The following is a 14,476-nucleotide window of genomic DNA, read 5'->3' as shown; positions in this document are numbered from 1 at the left end:
AAGACACAAACAAACAAGAGCGCACACTGACAGATGCACAAACTATAACAGAGACAAAAAAAAACACTAGCCTGACACACAAACACCAGCAGAAACGCGCGTTGCAGCCGAACAGTTAGGGCTACTGAAGCGAGACGAGGTGAGTTTCAGACGGACACTAACAATGGGAAAAGATACATAAACAGGGCGCGCGCACAATCTCCACACCCAAGCACACGCAGACACACACAAAAACACGTGTGCATTCTGTCTCACTAGCACTGTAAACAACAGCGAATGAACACGGGATACACTTCAGGGGACGTAAACAAAACACACAGAAGCTTTCACTTAGGCAGATATTCCCACAGCTTGGCTAACCGAGACGCAACACACACACACACACACACACACGCACACAACCACACGCACACAACCGCACACACACAAACACACACTGATTACATGTAAGCAGACGTAACCACACCAGCTCATCAGCCCAGGTCGCATACAGTATATATACAGAGGGGATACACACATATCACACACATTGTTACAGACACACACGACTCTCCTCGTCCGGCGCACAAAGCCAGTCCTTTGATCGTGACGGTGCCCATCACTCATTAACTCAGGATCCCTTAAATCATCAGACGCCGTGAACTCGACCCCCAGTTTGGGTTTCTTCTTTTTTCTTTCTCTTTTTTTTTATTTGACTGTTGTTGTATAACCTGACACTGGGGGTCTCTGAGCAGAACCAGAGGGGGGGTCCCACCTCTGGCTTGTGTTATGTAATGACTTAATTGGGCCAATTAGCCATGTGTTTGGGTTACGTCGCTCTCACTCGCTCCTGAGTATCCGCAGGTGACGTTAGGACTGTACGCGTTCTTCTGGTAGGGGGGGGGGTGGCAAGAGTCACAGTAAAAACAAAAGCAAATCACATGCGCGTGCGCGCGCACACACACACACACACACGCACACGCACACACACTCTCTAACACACACACACACACTCTCTAACACACACACACACACACACTCTCTAACACGCACACACACTCTTTAACACCCACACACACACACACACACACTCTCTAACACACACACACACACTCTCTAACACACACACACTCTCTAACACACACACACACACACACACTCTAACACACACACACACACACACTCTAACACACACACACACATACACACACACTGGAGTTGTGCGTTTCCCCCCCTGGCTGGCCATGAGAGTTTAGGCACATTGGCTGCTTCTCGGGGCCCCCGAGACCCCGCCTGGACCTCTGCTTTGATTTTCTCTTAGTCTCCTCATCCATTTCACACGCATAAACACACGGACACAAGATACACACCCAGACACACACACACACACACACGCCCCCCTCTCGACCCACTAGTCCTCCAGTAAGCAGTCTGTCAGAAGTGGGTGGCTTTCATCCACTGCCCACAGCGCTGGATGACGACAGTAAGGGTCGCCCTGCAGCCAGCAGTGTAACCCAACGCCCCCCCGACGACACACACACACACGGACACACGCACGCACACACACACACCCTACTCCGCCCCTGACACCTGAGAAAACATCAGACGGCATCCCCACCTGAGAGCCCTCGAAAGCCTCCGAGAACGAGGACGAGGGTCAACCTCACCCGACTGATACGTCTCTTGCTCTCTCCCTCACTCTCGCACTCTTATCTCTCGATCTCTCCCGCTCCCTCGTTCTCGATCGGTCGGTCGGTCGGTCGGTCGGTCGGTCGGTCGGTCGGTCGGTCGGTCAGTCTGTCTCGTGCTCTCTTCTCACTCCCCCCCCCCCCCTACCTCGCTCTCCTTCTCTCCCTTTGATCCACATTCTTCAACTCCTCCTCCTGGATGCACTCTTTCAAGCTCTTTCAAACTCTAAAATGTATTTCTCTCTCTCTCTCTCTCTCTCTTTTAACATGTGTCATCACATGTCTTTTGTCCCTCACATGTTTTTCTCATCTTTTCCCCCCCCCCCACACATCTTCTCTGCGTTTCGTCCTGGCCTCGTTTCTCTATTATTTGTGAACCGCCGAAGGGCCAGTAGTGCAACCCACACCGGCACCCTTTCAGACGGCTTCTCTCCACGCACCGTGCCTCGCACTGTAACACGGCTGGATCAGAAACACATCCGTCAGCGGTTACACCAGCTCTCTCCTCGCCCCTCACGGTCACCACAGGTCATGAGACACCCGGGGGGCGGGGGGGGGGGGGGTAATCTCACCCATCACCCCGACGGCCGCGTACCCCGTCCATTCTGCCCGGACACGGGTGGCGAAGGGGAGATGTCCGATTCTTCTCTACAAGTGATGTAATCCCCCACCCCCCCCTCCTAGCCGGTCGCTCTGCGGCTTAGCCACACCTCGCTGCGCCAGCTTCAGGTAGACTCTGTCCCCCGGCTCCCGTCATCTTACTCCGTCCGTCATCTCTCCAAAGGTCACAGGAGATAAGAGTTCGATCCCTGGCTCCTCCTAGAGATCCAGACACCTCACCCTGACTGCTCCCGACGAGCTGACCGTCGCCATCGCGTGGTCGACGCCGACGCCGCCTCCGTCGGTGTGTGAATGTTGTGTGTGGACCGTTGTAAGTCGCTTCAGACAAAAAAGCATCTGCTAAACGCCCTAAATGTAAATGCCACCTGGGCGGCTCCTCTGTCTGTAACAAAACACTGCCGTGCACGGGTGCCCACGGCAAGCAGCCTTCTCTCCGCCGTGAGCTCCATGTGCAGCGTAGCGGTGGACCGCAGGGCGTGCCGCCGCCGCCACCGCCGCCGCCGCCGCCGCCGCCACCGCCACCGCCGCCGCCACCGCCGCCGCCGCCGCCGTCGCCGCCGCCGTCGCCGCCGCCGTCGCCGCCGCCGTCGCGTTGAGATATTGAGGGGATTTACGGAGGAATGAGGGGAGATTCTTGCGGTGGGACCGATTGCGTTACCTCTGGCGGAGACGGGGTCTGTGTTCAACCCACAGCTGTGCATACAGCACACGTCACGGGGGCATCACATCGCCCCCGACCACCTCCTTTGAAGTGTGCACCTTCAGAATTGTCCCTCCCCCGTCCCGTATCTTTCGCTCTCTCGTTCTGTTTTGGATTCTCTCTCTCACTCTCTATTGCTCTCGCTCTCCTCTCCACCTCTCTCGCTCTCCTTCACCTCTCGCCCTCCTCCACCTCTCACTCTCTCTCGTTCTCCTCCGCCTCTCACTCTCTAGCTCTCCTCCACCTCTCTCTCTCTCTCTCTCTCTCTCTCTCTCTCTCTCTCTCTCTCTCTCTCTCTCTAGCTCTCCTCCACCTCTCTCTCTCTCTCCCTCCCTCTCTCTCTCTCTCTCTCTCTCTCTCTCTCTCTCTCTCTCTCTCTCTGACCTCACCTCTCCCTCTCGCTCATATACTCTCACCTCTGACCTCACCTCTCCCCAGCCAACCTGTCCACTCCCAGACCATAAGGTCCATCTTGAACCCAGGCCACCACAGGTTTTTTTTCCGTGTCCAAGCCCAACAGAAACACGTGTGCTGTTGGGTCATGTTTGGTAACAGATGGTGCGTGCAGGTGTGATCTCGTAATGGAGAAGAAGTAAGTGTGGGATGGTGCAGAATTTCCCCTCATATATCTCTGTCTCGAAACACGGCATGGCACTATTCTACGGGGGGAAAAAAAAACGCCCCACCCTGGAGCTCCACCTCACCCAGCCCCCGAGTAGGTCTTCGCCGCTGTTAAACCTGTGAGAAACCGTAGCGAGGAAATCAGACACCGACACCTCCGCCGTTCACTTTGTTCTGCCCTCCAGTGGGGCTGAGGGCCCCGTGGCTCTGTTCTCAAAGAGCCACGCGTGAGTCCTATGAAGTGGGGGGGGGGGGGGGGGGCGGGGGGGGGAACCCTCCCTCAGGGGCCATGTTGGATCTGTCACTGTGGCACATGGAAAACACACCAGTTCTCCCGCACATGGAAAACCCATCGCATCGCTCCTCCGTGCTGCGTCGTTCTGACGGGGGCCGGCCCGCTGGACGCATTGGTGCACAACAAAGGGACGCACGGGCCGATGTTTCCCACCGACGCGACGAGCCTAACGTATGCAGAGATAAATAAAGACTCTTGTCTGCCCTGCTTGAAGAATCAAGCCATGATTCGCGGTCTGCGGGTTTGTGTTTTTCTAAACGGGCGGGAGCCCATCCTTGAAAGCAGAGCTGAGGAGCCGCGGCCCCTGCAGACTTGCGCGGAGACGCTGAGTGTTTATCCAAGGGATTTATTACCCCCGTGTTGGTCTAATGAAGGGCTCAGGGTCTTGGTGACACACACCCGTCATAGAGCGGGAGATGAACCCCCTGTGTGTGTGTGTGTGTGTGTGTGTGTGTGTTCCCAGGTCAGCTGCGCTCAAATTGGCTGTCCCCTGAATCGCCCCCTGAGGGCCCACTCGTCGACTTTCTTGCGGGAGTTTGTGTGTTTTTGCTAAGAGATAAAGTGTGTCTCTGGGCTTGACCTCGCTTCTGTTTCGTGCGCTGACGTTTTTTCTCTTTTATGGTCTCTTCTACCACTGCTACTACTATTTCTACTTTTGCACTTCGTCTTCCTCGCGGAGGTTCCTCTGTGCCGCTCTGCATTTCCTGTCGGGCCTCATCCAGCCTTAAAACCCCCGAGCTTCTGCTTTCAGAGCTGCCACATGCTGGGACCCCAACGTACACCTTTGCCTTCCTCTCTCTCTCTCTCTCTCGCGCGCGCATGCTCTAGCTCTCGCTTTCTCTCGCTTGCTCTCTGTCTCACTCTTGCTCTTGCCCTCTCTCTCTCTCCACTCTCTCTCTCAGTCTCTCCCTCTCTCTCTCTCTCTCTCTTGCTCTTGCTTTCTCTCTCTCTCTCATATCAGAATCTTCCATTCACAGCAGTCCTTCCCTGTCTTCTTAACCTAATGTCCTGGCAGCCCCGTACCTGTTCCCATTGTTGTGTTTGTTTGGGGTCCTGTAGATCTAATCTGGCTGTTGGGACAGGAGCACGACTCCCCCCTCCTTCCCTGATTAACAGTGTTAATTTAACACCCTGATAAGCTGCGTATTCAGCCTCTTCAGCCTCAATATTAGCATTGACTGACATCACGACCGTTTCATCAGCAATTAGTGGGTTTGGGTTGCAGTTGAAAACGTGTGAGTCTGTGCTTGTCTCTACGTTAGCCTCCCTGTGTTTGTGTGTGTGCTATGTTTTGCAGTTGCGTGCGTGTGTGCGTGTGTGTGCGTGTGTTTGTGTGCGTGTGTGTGTGTGAGACCCATAGCTCTTCTCTCGGTCTGTGTGTGTCTGGTGTGGGACGTTGCCTCTCGGTGGTGTGTGCCTCTGCGTGCGTTCACCATCACAATGGCCCCCGCATTAACATTCTTGGAGTTGTTATCACTGAGCGCCTATATCCCATGCTTGGCTGGCCTCCTCCTTGCATGACGTACTCCCGGGATCAACGCTCCCCGCTAATGGTCATGGTTAAGGGGGCCTGCATGCGCAGAACCAGGATCACCGCCGCTGACATCCTCCTGCTGCAGATTTATGCGTTGGCGTTTGATTTGAAATGTCTTTCCCATATTTTGGGTTATTTTTTTTGTGGGGGGTGGGGGGGTGGGGGGTGGTTTTGCTGAATTTATTGCGTGTTTCGCTCGCGCTGTTTTCTGTGATGGCTGCCACGGTTTCTGTCTTTGCAGAAGAGAGCGGAGGGGGTGTGTGTTCGCGTGCTGTGTCTTTGATTAGGCAGGTTTGGTTTTGTTAGTGTGTGTCTCTGTCTGTCTGCACGTCTGTCTGTTATTTTTATTTTTCTGTGTGTGTGTGTGTGTGTGTCCCACTGTCTGCCTGCCCGTCTGTCTGTCTTTTTATTTTTCTGTATGTCTGCACTGCGTGTCATGCGTGCGTTTGTGTAAGTGTGTTTGTGTTAGTATGTGTGTGTGTGTGTGTGTGTCCCCTTGGCCGGGAGGGGGCTGGATGGCCTGTCAAAACATCACACCATAGCAGAGCGTCTGCACAACCAGACAAGTTTATTAGTTTGCCCTGAAAATTCCCATTCCCCTCACCCCCATCCCCTCTCTCTCTCTCTCTCTCTCTCTCTCTCTCTCTCTCTCTCTCTCTCTCTCTCTCTACAACCTCCCCTCCGAGCTGACCCCTTCTCTGTCTCACCTCCCCTGGGGCCCGTGGTATGAGCCATCACCAACATGCAGCAGTCACTGCTTGCTCAGCGGGTATGAGGGCGGCTTCCCTTTCAAACGTTCCCCGTTACAGACAAACATCTGTGGATGGTTTTTTTTGCTGCGCTTTTATTTAGAGAAAAGTTTTTCCATTCATTTCAAACGGTGTCACAAGAAAGTTGGTCCGGAATGGTATGGTGGACACCCGCCCCTGTCTTGGTTTGGGAGGGGTTTCCCCGGGGTCGGTCAGGGCAGGACAGTCTGTTTGGGGCCAAGGTTTTAAAAATGTGGAGGTCCTCTGGCAGTCTCTAATTTAATATGCAGAGCATACACTCTGGGCTTATTGGCCGATACTTTTCGTGAAAAATACTTCTTCCGATTTTTAAAAATGTGCACTCTGTTAAAAATATAAATAATTGAATAGTCTTTAGGATAGAGGACATTTCTCCTGGGCCCGGGTCAATTACAAATTGACGTCAAAATGTCCTGTGGGCTCGGGCAATTTTCCTTAATCGTATATATTTTCAGTCGCCCGGCAACACAGAAAAGCTCCATTCATCGCCGTGCCGCTTCAGACTGTAGGAAAGACGTTTTGATTTCCAGTCATTTGGGATTTCCTCCCTCCCCTGTGTTGTGTCAGACATCAAAGTCCATTGGCTTGTAATGACCAACAGATTAGCTCATTGGAGCGCACCTGAACACTTTAATACTTTTGACACTGATTGCACGTGTGTGTGTGTGTGTGTGTTTATGTTTGACGGTGATTGTGCGTGCTGATGTAGGTGTGTTTGTGTGTGTGTGTGTGTGTGTGTGTGTGTGTGTGTGTGTGTCGGCATGTGTGTGTGTCTTCCAAGGCTCCTTCCCATGGCCCTGCGTGCCTCAGGTTACAGGAAGGACATTGTCTGGGGCCCCAGCGGTTCGAACAAGTGACACAAGCGTGCAAAGGCCCCGGCGTGCAATGCGAGGAGCGCGCGTTCGGCTCTTTGACACGTAATGACAGATAGTTTCAATGCAATCGGGCCAAAGCAAACACGGCCCTCTCTCCCGGAGAGTTGACGGGGGTCCGCCCACCCCAGGGCGACCCCCCCCCCCCCTCCCTCCCCTCTGGGCTCCAGATGCTCCCTCACCACCACCCACCCACCCACCCCTGACACGCACTCACCCCATCCAAAACCACACCTCTCACTTGTCCACATGATGGCTCCATTCAGATGGAACTAGTGTTTTTAAGGCCTGACTGAGGGCCAGATCCGAGCCAAAGAGGGTTATGAAGACGTAGGGTTTGTGTTGTGATCCGACAGGGCTTTTTGCATCCGAGCGGACAGCTATCTCACCGGCTTTTGTTTCTTTGTCTTGGCGGGCTAGCGTGATGTGTGGATTAAGGTCGGCGCCAATGCAAATAAAGGGTCTCTGTGTTTAGTATCGCTGGTGAGGATGCGATCACAACGTTTTCCCCCTGCCGGGGATTGTGTGTCCGTGGCAAAGCACAACACTTTCAATGTCACATGGACGATTCATTTGGCGCCCCCAAAATATTTGGGGGATTTATATTTAGATTAATGATATGTATATAAATATCAAGATACCGCAGTTCATTAAGAGCCGGCGTCAATGGGATTCAAACGTTTAACCTTTGACCTTTTAGATGCAATGCTTCAAGGCTGTTGGACGGAGAGCCAGGACAATTTTCACAGCATAAACACGACATGGAAGTCCATATTGGCTTGTTTATTGTTTTTATTCATATTATCTCAAGAATCTAAAAAATACAGTGATAGGAATACAGCCCCAGGAAGGAAGGGAGAAGGGAGTCGTTATTTTCTCTACTTTCATAGCTTTCCGACATCAGCTTAAATCAACCCATCCAGTGGTCAGCGAAATGCACCTTTTTAACGCAAAGTGTAAACCTCTCCTCCGCCACCTGCAGCCTCGGTCCATCTGCTGTGATGTCTCCCCAGGGGCCTTTACCCCCCCAGCCCCCCCCGCCCCCCCCAACACATTGCACAGTGTAGGGTTAAAAGGGACCCTACTGTTTGAAGCCGGTCGCAGGACACTTCCTGCATAAAGAGCAGTGCTCTCATCAACGCTCCCGGGTTCCTCCTTCAGGCCACAACCCCACCCACCCATCCCACCCACCCCACCCACCCATCCCACCCACCCCAGCCCCCCCATCCCACCCAGATCTGGGTGGGATGGGGGGGGGGATCACAGAGGATTACCTGCTCTGTATGAGGCCTCCGCCTTCGTTTCCACAGCGCAGCTTGTTTGTTTGTGTTGGAGTTTTGTAATGAGTTTGTGTATTTGTTGTCACAGGATCTCCTCCCTAGGAGGAGGAGGAGGATATTGGCTGTGCCTCCAGCTGTGTGTGTGTGTGTGGTTCTCAGATTACCACCTCCACCCCCGACGATGCATTAATCTACCTGTGTGTGTGTGTGTGTGTGTGTGTGTGTGTGTGTGTGTGTGCGTGTGTGTGTGTGTGTGTTCCTCCCTCGGTCAGGCGGACATGATGTTCAGCTCGGGGGTCTTCTGGACTGGCCTGGTCTTCATCCCCACCACCTCGCTGGTCTTTGACGTGGCCTACAAAGTGTGAGTATCCCCCCCCCCCCCCCCCCCCACCCCGTACAGGAAGGGGTGCATCATGGGAAAGCGCGCTTTTAAGGAGCTATCTAGAAAGGGTCCTATATATTTTCCTCCGTTCACCAGTGAACCGCGGGTGTTTTATGGGGTCAGGCGATGCTCTGATTCGTCTGTTGTTACTCAGGGGCACACAGGGAGTAATGGTTGGGATAATTCTCCCTGTCCTGTGTGTGTGTGTGTGTGTGTGTGTGTGTGTGTGTGTGTGTGTGTGTGTGTGTGTGTGTGTGTGTGTGTGTGTGTGTGTGTGTGTGTGTGTGTGTGTGTGTGTATAGTGTGAAGAAGGTGTGTTTCAAGACCCTGGTGGACGAGGTCCAGGAGTTGGAGGCGCTGTCTAAAGACCCCGGAGCCGTCGTCCACGGCAAGAGGTACGGTGCACTCTCTCTCTCCGCCGGGGGCCCTGTAGCGGTCCCCTCTTCGTGGGGGGGGGCCCTCTGATAGGGCCCTATGTCAACCGCATAGAAACTCAAAACACATCAGGTTTCATATGCCAAAGTCGATTTCGCTATACAATTATGTGTGTTTGTGTGTGTGTGTGTGTGTGTGTACATGGCCCTTGAGTTCAGAATGTTTGAGTTGATAAAGTGTCTGGGAAAGGGTTTCTTACTGTCACTAGCAATTTGCACCTAGGTGGGTTGGTGGGTATGGTTGTTCTATACGTCTCAGTGTTCCTACACATTCATACGCGGCCGTGCAGGCCTGAAACCGTATACTTACGTACACAGGGAGCAGGCTCTGCTTTTAAAGGATTGAACACGCAAACCATTTCAGTCAGAGAACCCCCTCCATTCGCACGACTCACTCAACTCGACATGTCATAAATAAAAGGCTCGGACGTAGAAAAAACGTAAACCGCAAACACGTAGCGCCTTCAAAGCGGGGGAATTGTTCCGCGAGACATCAGGTGTTTATTTTTAATAAGTTTATTTTTTTTCAAATAAAAGCCCGGGTCCATGTATCATTACCGCGGCCCCCAGCGCCCGGCGGTTCTCTTGGCGGGGCGGGGCCCAGGGCCCAGGGCGGGGGAGCCCCCGTGGCCCCTGCGGTGGGCATTAGCACGGGGGGGCAGATCAGTGTGAAATCTCCTGCCCGCTGAAAGTGATCCGCCAGCCTGGCGCTCAGCCCAGACCCAGCAGGCCTCTGGGCCCCGGCCCGCCGCACCCTGCTCTCACACATGCACACGCACACAGAGACACACACACACACACACACACAGAGACACAGAGACTGACACGCAGAGAGACACACACAGACACACACGTGCACCGCGCCAACATCTTGTGAATCCAGCATACGGTTCATGCAAGCACCTCGGCAGATGCTCATTTAATTAGGAGCGCGCAAACACTGTAAAAGAGCCACACGGACGCATAAATCCACAAGGCTTCCTCGTAGCGCACGCACACACACACACACACACACACGATGCACACCGAGAGCCGTGCTCCTCTGACCGGTTACCACGCACACGCCGGTAGCCATTCAGACATCACAGAATCACCAGTGTGCACGTGAGGACCAGTGAGGCCCGGCGTCGAGTCTCCCTACATGGTCTCTTTCTCCGCGGCGCCTGGCTGCCATGCCTTCCTCCCCACGGTAGTGGAGACACTTGATGTATGGATCATTAAACCTGACCGCAGCGCTCTGCTGGAGGCCTAAACTCACTGTGTGTGCGTGTGTGTGTCCGTGTGTGTGTCCGTGTGTGTGTGTCCGTGTGTGTGCGCTCCCCCAGTCTGACGGAGCGGGCCCAGCTCCTGAAGAACGTCTTCAAGAAGAGCACGGTCAGCCTGTACCGCTCCGACTCCATGCAGCAGAACCTACTCCGTGAGTTCCCCTCCTCCTTCCTCCTCGCTCTCTGCCTCGCTTTTCCTTTTTCTTTTCCTTGTTCCCTCCTTTATTTCTTTCCTTCTTTTTTTTATCTCTCTTCCATTTTACGTCTTCCTTTCCTTTCCTTTCCTTTAGTATCGTCCTTTACTTCCGTTTCCTTCCTCCTTTCTGGTTCTCCTTCTTTCCTTCTTTTCCCTCTTTCTCTCTCTCTCTCTCTATCCTTTTGTCTTCCATTCTGTCTTTCTTTCTTCCTCCCCTTCCTCCCTCCTCTCTGTTTGGTCGTTCCTCCTCTCACCGGACCACCCTCGCTCTGCTCCCGTCGCCCCAGGGTGAAGGCGTCCCCCGCCGTGAGGACCCCCCCCCCCACGCCGCCTCACCCCAGGGTTTAGATCTCTGTGATTAATCTCCATTCAAATCAGGGATGGGAGAGGGTGGAGAGCGGGGGGGGGGGGCGAGATGGGGGGGGGGTTGGGGTTAGCAGGCAGTCAGGGGAAACAGGAAGCGTGTCGTTATTCGTTGAGCACGCGCACACACATACCCCCCCACCCCCCCCGCCCTGCCGACTCTGGGGGGAGAAGAGGACATCTTCCTCCTCCTCCTCCCTTCGTGCCCCCCACAGGGCTGTTATTCGCTATGTCCCCCCGCGGACCGCTGCAGGAAGTGCCCATCTATAATCCTGTCCTCAAGGCTGTTGGCTCCGACGGTGCTGACGGCTCCCTGTAGCCCGGGGGCCCCCTCGGCCCCCCCCCCCATCCCCCGCACTAACAGGGCCTCTCGTAGGATGTGCAGTCGAACGCACACCGCATGGTTTGTGGCTTTAGTCGGTTTCTGTTGTTTTTTTTTGCTGTGTGTGTGTGTGTGTGTGTGTGTGTGTGTGTGTGTGTGCGTGTGTGTTGCTCTGTGTCTGTTTCTCTCTGTTCCTTTTCGTTGTTGCATTTGTTTTGTGTGCAGTGTGTGTTTTTCGTTGCGTGTCGACGCCGTAGTGTGTGACACAACTCTTATCTTTCCCAGTCATACCAGTAGAACTACACATTCTAACCCTGTCCCAGTAGCCCCCCCCACCCCCCCCCGCCCACACTCCATTGCTTTGCCCCTCCACTCTCCTTCCCCGTGTGGAGTGCATAGAGTGCAGTTTCCCTAAAACCTTAAAAGAGCCAGATAACACAACTCACTCGCTGCGCTGTTATTTCCCACAATGCACTCCTCTCAGCGGGCGACCCTTTGAACGCGCCCGCTGGCCTCCAGGTAGTGGCCGGTGTCATTTGACCACTGAAGGTGAGTCCAGGGGGTCGAAGGTCAGAAGGGCATCCTAGACGCTAGCCTGAGCTGTAGTGTGGACCCTATTAAAGGAAGATAGACGACAGGGCCGGCAAAAAGCCCTTTACTCAGGGGGATCCGGGCCGAGACATTTCATTGTTAATTTAATTTACTTCATTTTTTAATTCATGTCGTTGTTTTCTGTTCAGCTCTGTTTCCTTTTAAGTCCGGTTGGAATACATTTTAAATGGACGCTCTGTGTTTATTAATGTTAAGCTCATGTGTTGTCATGTCGGTTTTCCCCCTTGGTTCTGTCTTGGTGCGTCTCTATGCTAACTCCCTCTCTCTCTCCCCTCCCCCTCCCCTCCTCCCCCCTCCCCTCCCTCCCTCCGTCCCGGGTCAGACGGCTACGCGTTCTCCCAGGACGAGAACGGCGTGGTGTCGCAGTCGGAGGTGGTGCGCGTGTACGACACCACCAAGCAGCGGCCCAGCGAGTGGTGAGGGCTGCGCCCCTCCTCTTTTTCGCCCCCCGGTGCCATCTTTTAAAAAATAACAACAACACCAACAACAACGTCATCGACGGCAGTCGCGTTACCTAGCAGTGGTGGTTTGGGAGCGGAGGGCCCTGATTGGTCGGGGAAGAGTCGGCCCCACCCCCGACCACGCGATACAGGAAGTATCCGATCTGACTAGGCGGGCGGAGGAGGAGATGTGAGATCTGTCTTGTTCTACTTAAAAAAAAGAAAAAAAGAAAGTAAACTATGAAAGGGATGATTGATAAGGAGGGACATGTGTTGACTTGCGTATTCACTATGCTGTAGTTGTGTGTCCAGCAGACATAATGAGCACTGTGCTTGCACTCTTTGTTTGTTTTTGTTATGTTAGTTTGTTTGTTTGTTTGCTTTTGAGTCTGCGTTCTGAAGTTCCTGACTGTTGCAGCACCATTGGTCAGGGTCGACTCTCGCCTCCCATTGGATGAGAGGAAGAAAGGTAAACAAAATCATCAATGTTGAGCCAAAAAAAAAAGTTTAGAACGCCTCATCGGATTAAAGTTCGAATTTTTAGTAACACCAATGTACTGTTAAGTGTAAAAGAGGAAGGAAGAGAGAGGGGATGGGGCATTCTGTTTGAGGTCACACAGAGCAGGGGTCCTTTCCACGGATTGCCAAAGAGCAGTCGTATATACAATCACCTCCAAGTCTCCAACAAGGGAAGAAAGCGAAAATGAACCACCAATCTAAACCAAATATAATCCCACCCTCGAGTGTATTCCAGCCCTGAATGGACCGCTTCAGACCAGACGCTTTTGACTGTGTTTCACCCATCCCTCTGTTTTGTTTCTGCACTTCCAAAAACACGCCTCACAAGGCCTTACATACATCCACCACTTGTTTTTTCCGTTGCTCTTCTAATATGTTTTATTATATCATTATTATTATTATTATTATTTAGAAAAAAGCGTGTAAATACTGTGCCTGGTTTTAATTTAATTCTGCGTAGGCCTATCCGTTCCTGAGTTTGACACCGCCAACCTAGTTGACGCCTAGTTCCTCACTATGTTTTACACAGCAGGCTGATTGCTCGTGACTAGTAATTGCATTCCACACATTACTCGGCTGCAACAATCCCAATGGTGCCTAACCAGTCCTCTTTTCCCCTGTTAGACCACCTTAGCCAAGAATAGTTTAGCGTAGCCAGCTAGCGTAGAACAGTGCTCCACACACTCTCACACACACACACACACACACACACACTCTCACACACATACACAACTATTGAGTAGACAAAAGCCCCCCCCCACCAGAGTATTGTACTCGTACAATGTGACATGTGAAATACACATTGAGTGCCTTGTGGCACATGTTATAACAAAGGATAAAGGCTAACGTTTGTTCTCACAAAGTTGTAACTGGGAACGATGGGAGGGGAGGGGGGGGGGGGGGTGTCGGTCGGGGAGGGGGGAGGGTGGGGGGGGAGGGAGGGGGTGGTGGTGGTGGGGGGGGGGTCGTTCAATGGTCTTGTCGAATTTCTGTCTGCTTACATCGGTGGTGGCTCTCTATTTCACCATAGTGTTTCCCTTGACATGGATTTGATTCCTCCAACATAAGTGCCATTAGCTTAAGGGAGAGAGGAACGGTAGTCAGGAAACTCCACCCGTGTCAGCACTACTTGGTCTCTATAGTTATTTTGTGAATTTGTATTTTTATAATGGAGATGTATGGATTTTGCATCGACTGGCTTTGTAACGAATCGTTCTCCGTACGTTTTTTGTTTTTCTTCTTCTCTCTCAAACTGACCGAATGAGAAACCTGAGCTTTCTTAAATGTACCGTGGTTATTATTAATATGGATATAGCTTTGTTAATTTATAAATTGGACTACTTGTGTCTGTGCGAATGCTTTTTCTTCTCCCCATGGGAGATTGTTTTTTCTGAAGGAATGAGTGTGTGTCTATGTGTTGTCTGCATGTGCATGTGTGCGCACATAACCGTGTGTATGTATGTGTGTGTGTGTGTGTGTTAACTCTTCTCCTTGTGCATAACATATGTATGTATGTATGTATGTATGTATGTATGCCTTGCATGTCTGTTTCCTTAATGTGAGGC

The 14,476-nt window shown here is 52.6% G+C and overlaps 1 protein-coding gene across 2 annotated transcripts in view; it reads left to right on the top strand.

Moving 5' to 3' along the window:
* The window catches only part of atp8a1 (ATPase phospholipid transporting 8A1), a 102,705-nt gene extending 88,915 nt beyond the window's left edge, over window positions 1–13,790 (top strand). For both annotated transcript variants that reach the window (XM_084469966.1, XM_084469965.1), the window contains 4 exons: window positions 8,651–8,739; window positions 9,063–9,155; window positions 10,520–10,611; window positions 12,275–13,790. In XM_084469966.1, coding sequence (XP_084326092.1) covers window positions 8,651–8,739; window positions 9,063–9,155; window positions 10,520–10,611; window positions 12,275–12,372 — 372 coding nt within the window. In that variant the 3' untranslated portion in view covers window positions 12,373–13,790. The remainder of the gene's footprint in view (window positions 1–8,650; window positions 8,740–9,062; window positions 9,156–10,519; window positions 10,612–12,274) is intronic.
* The last annotated feature ends 686 nt before the right edge of the window (window positions 13,791–14,476 follow it).

This window comes from Micromesistius poutassou (genome assembly GCF_964030765.1).
Source record: "Micromesistius poutassou genome assembly, chromosome: 6".
NCBI classification, from domain to species: domain Eukaryota; kingdom Metazoa; phylum Chordata; class Actinopteri; order Gadiformes; family Gadidae; genus Micromesistius; species Micromesistius poutassou.
Note: the sequence above shows the minus strand (reverse complement) of the source record. Positions and strands in the feature narration are given on the sequence as shown.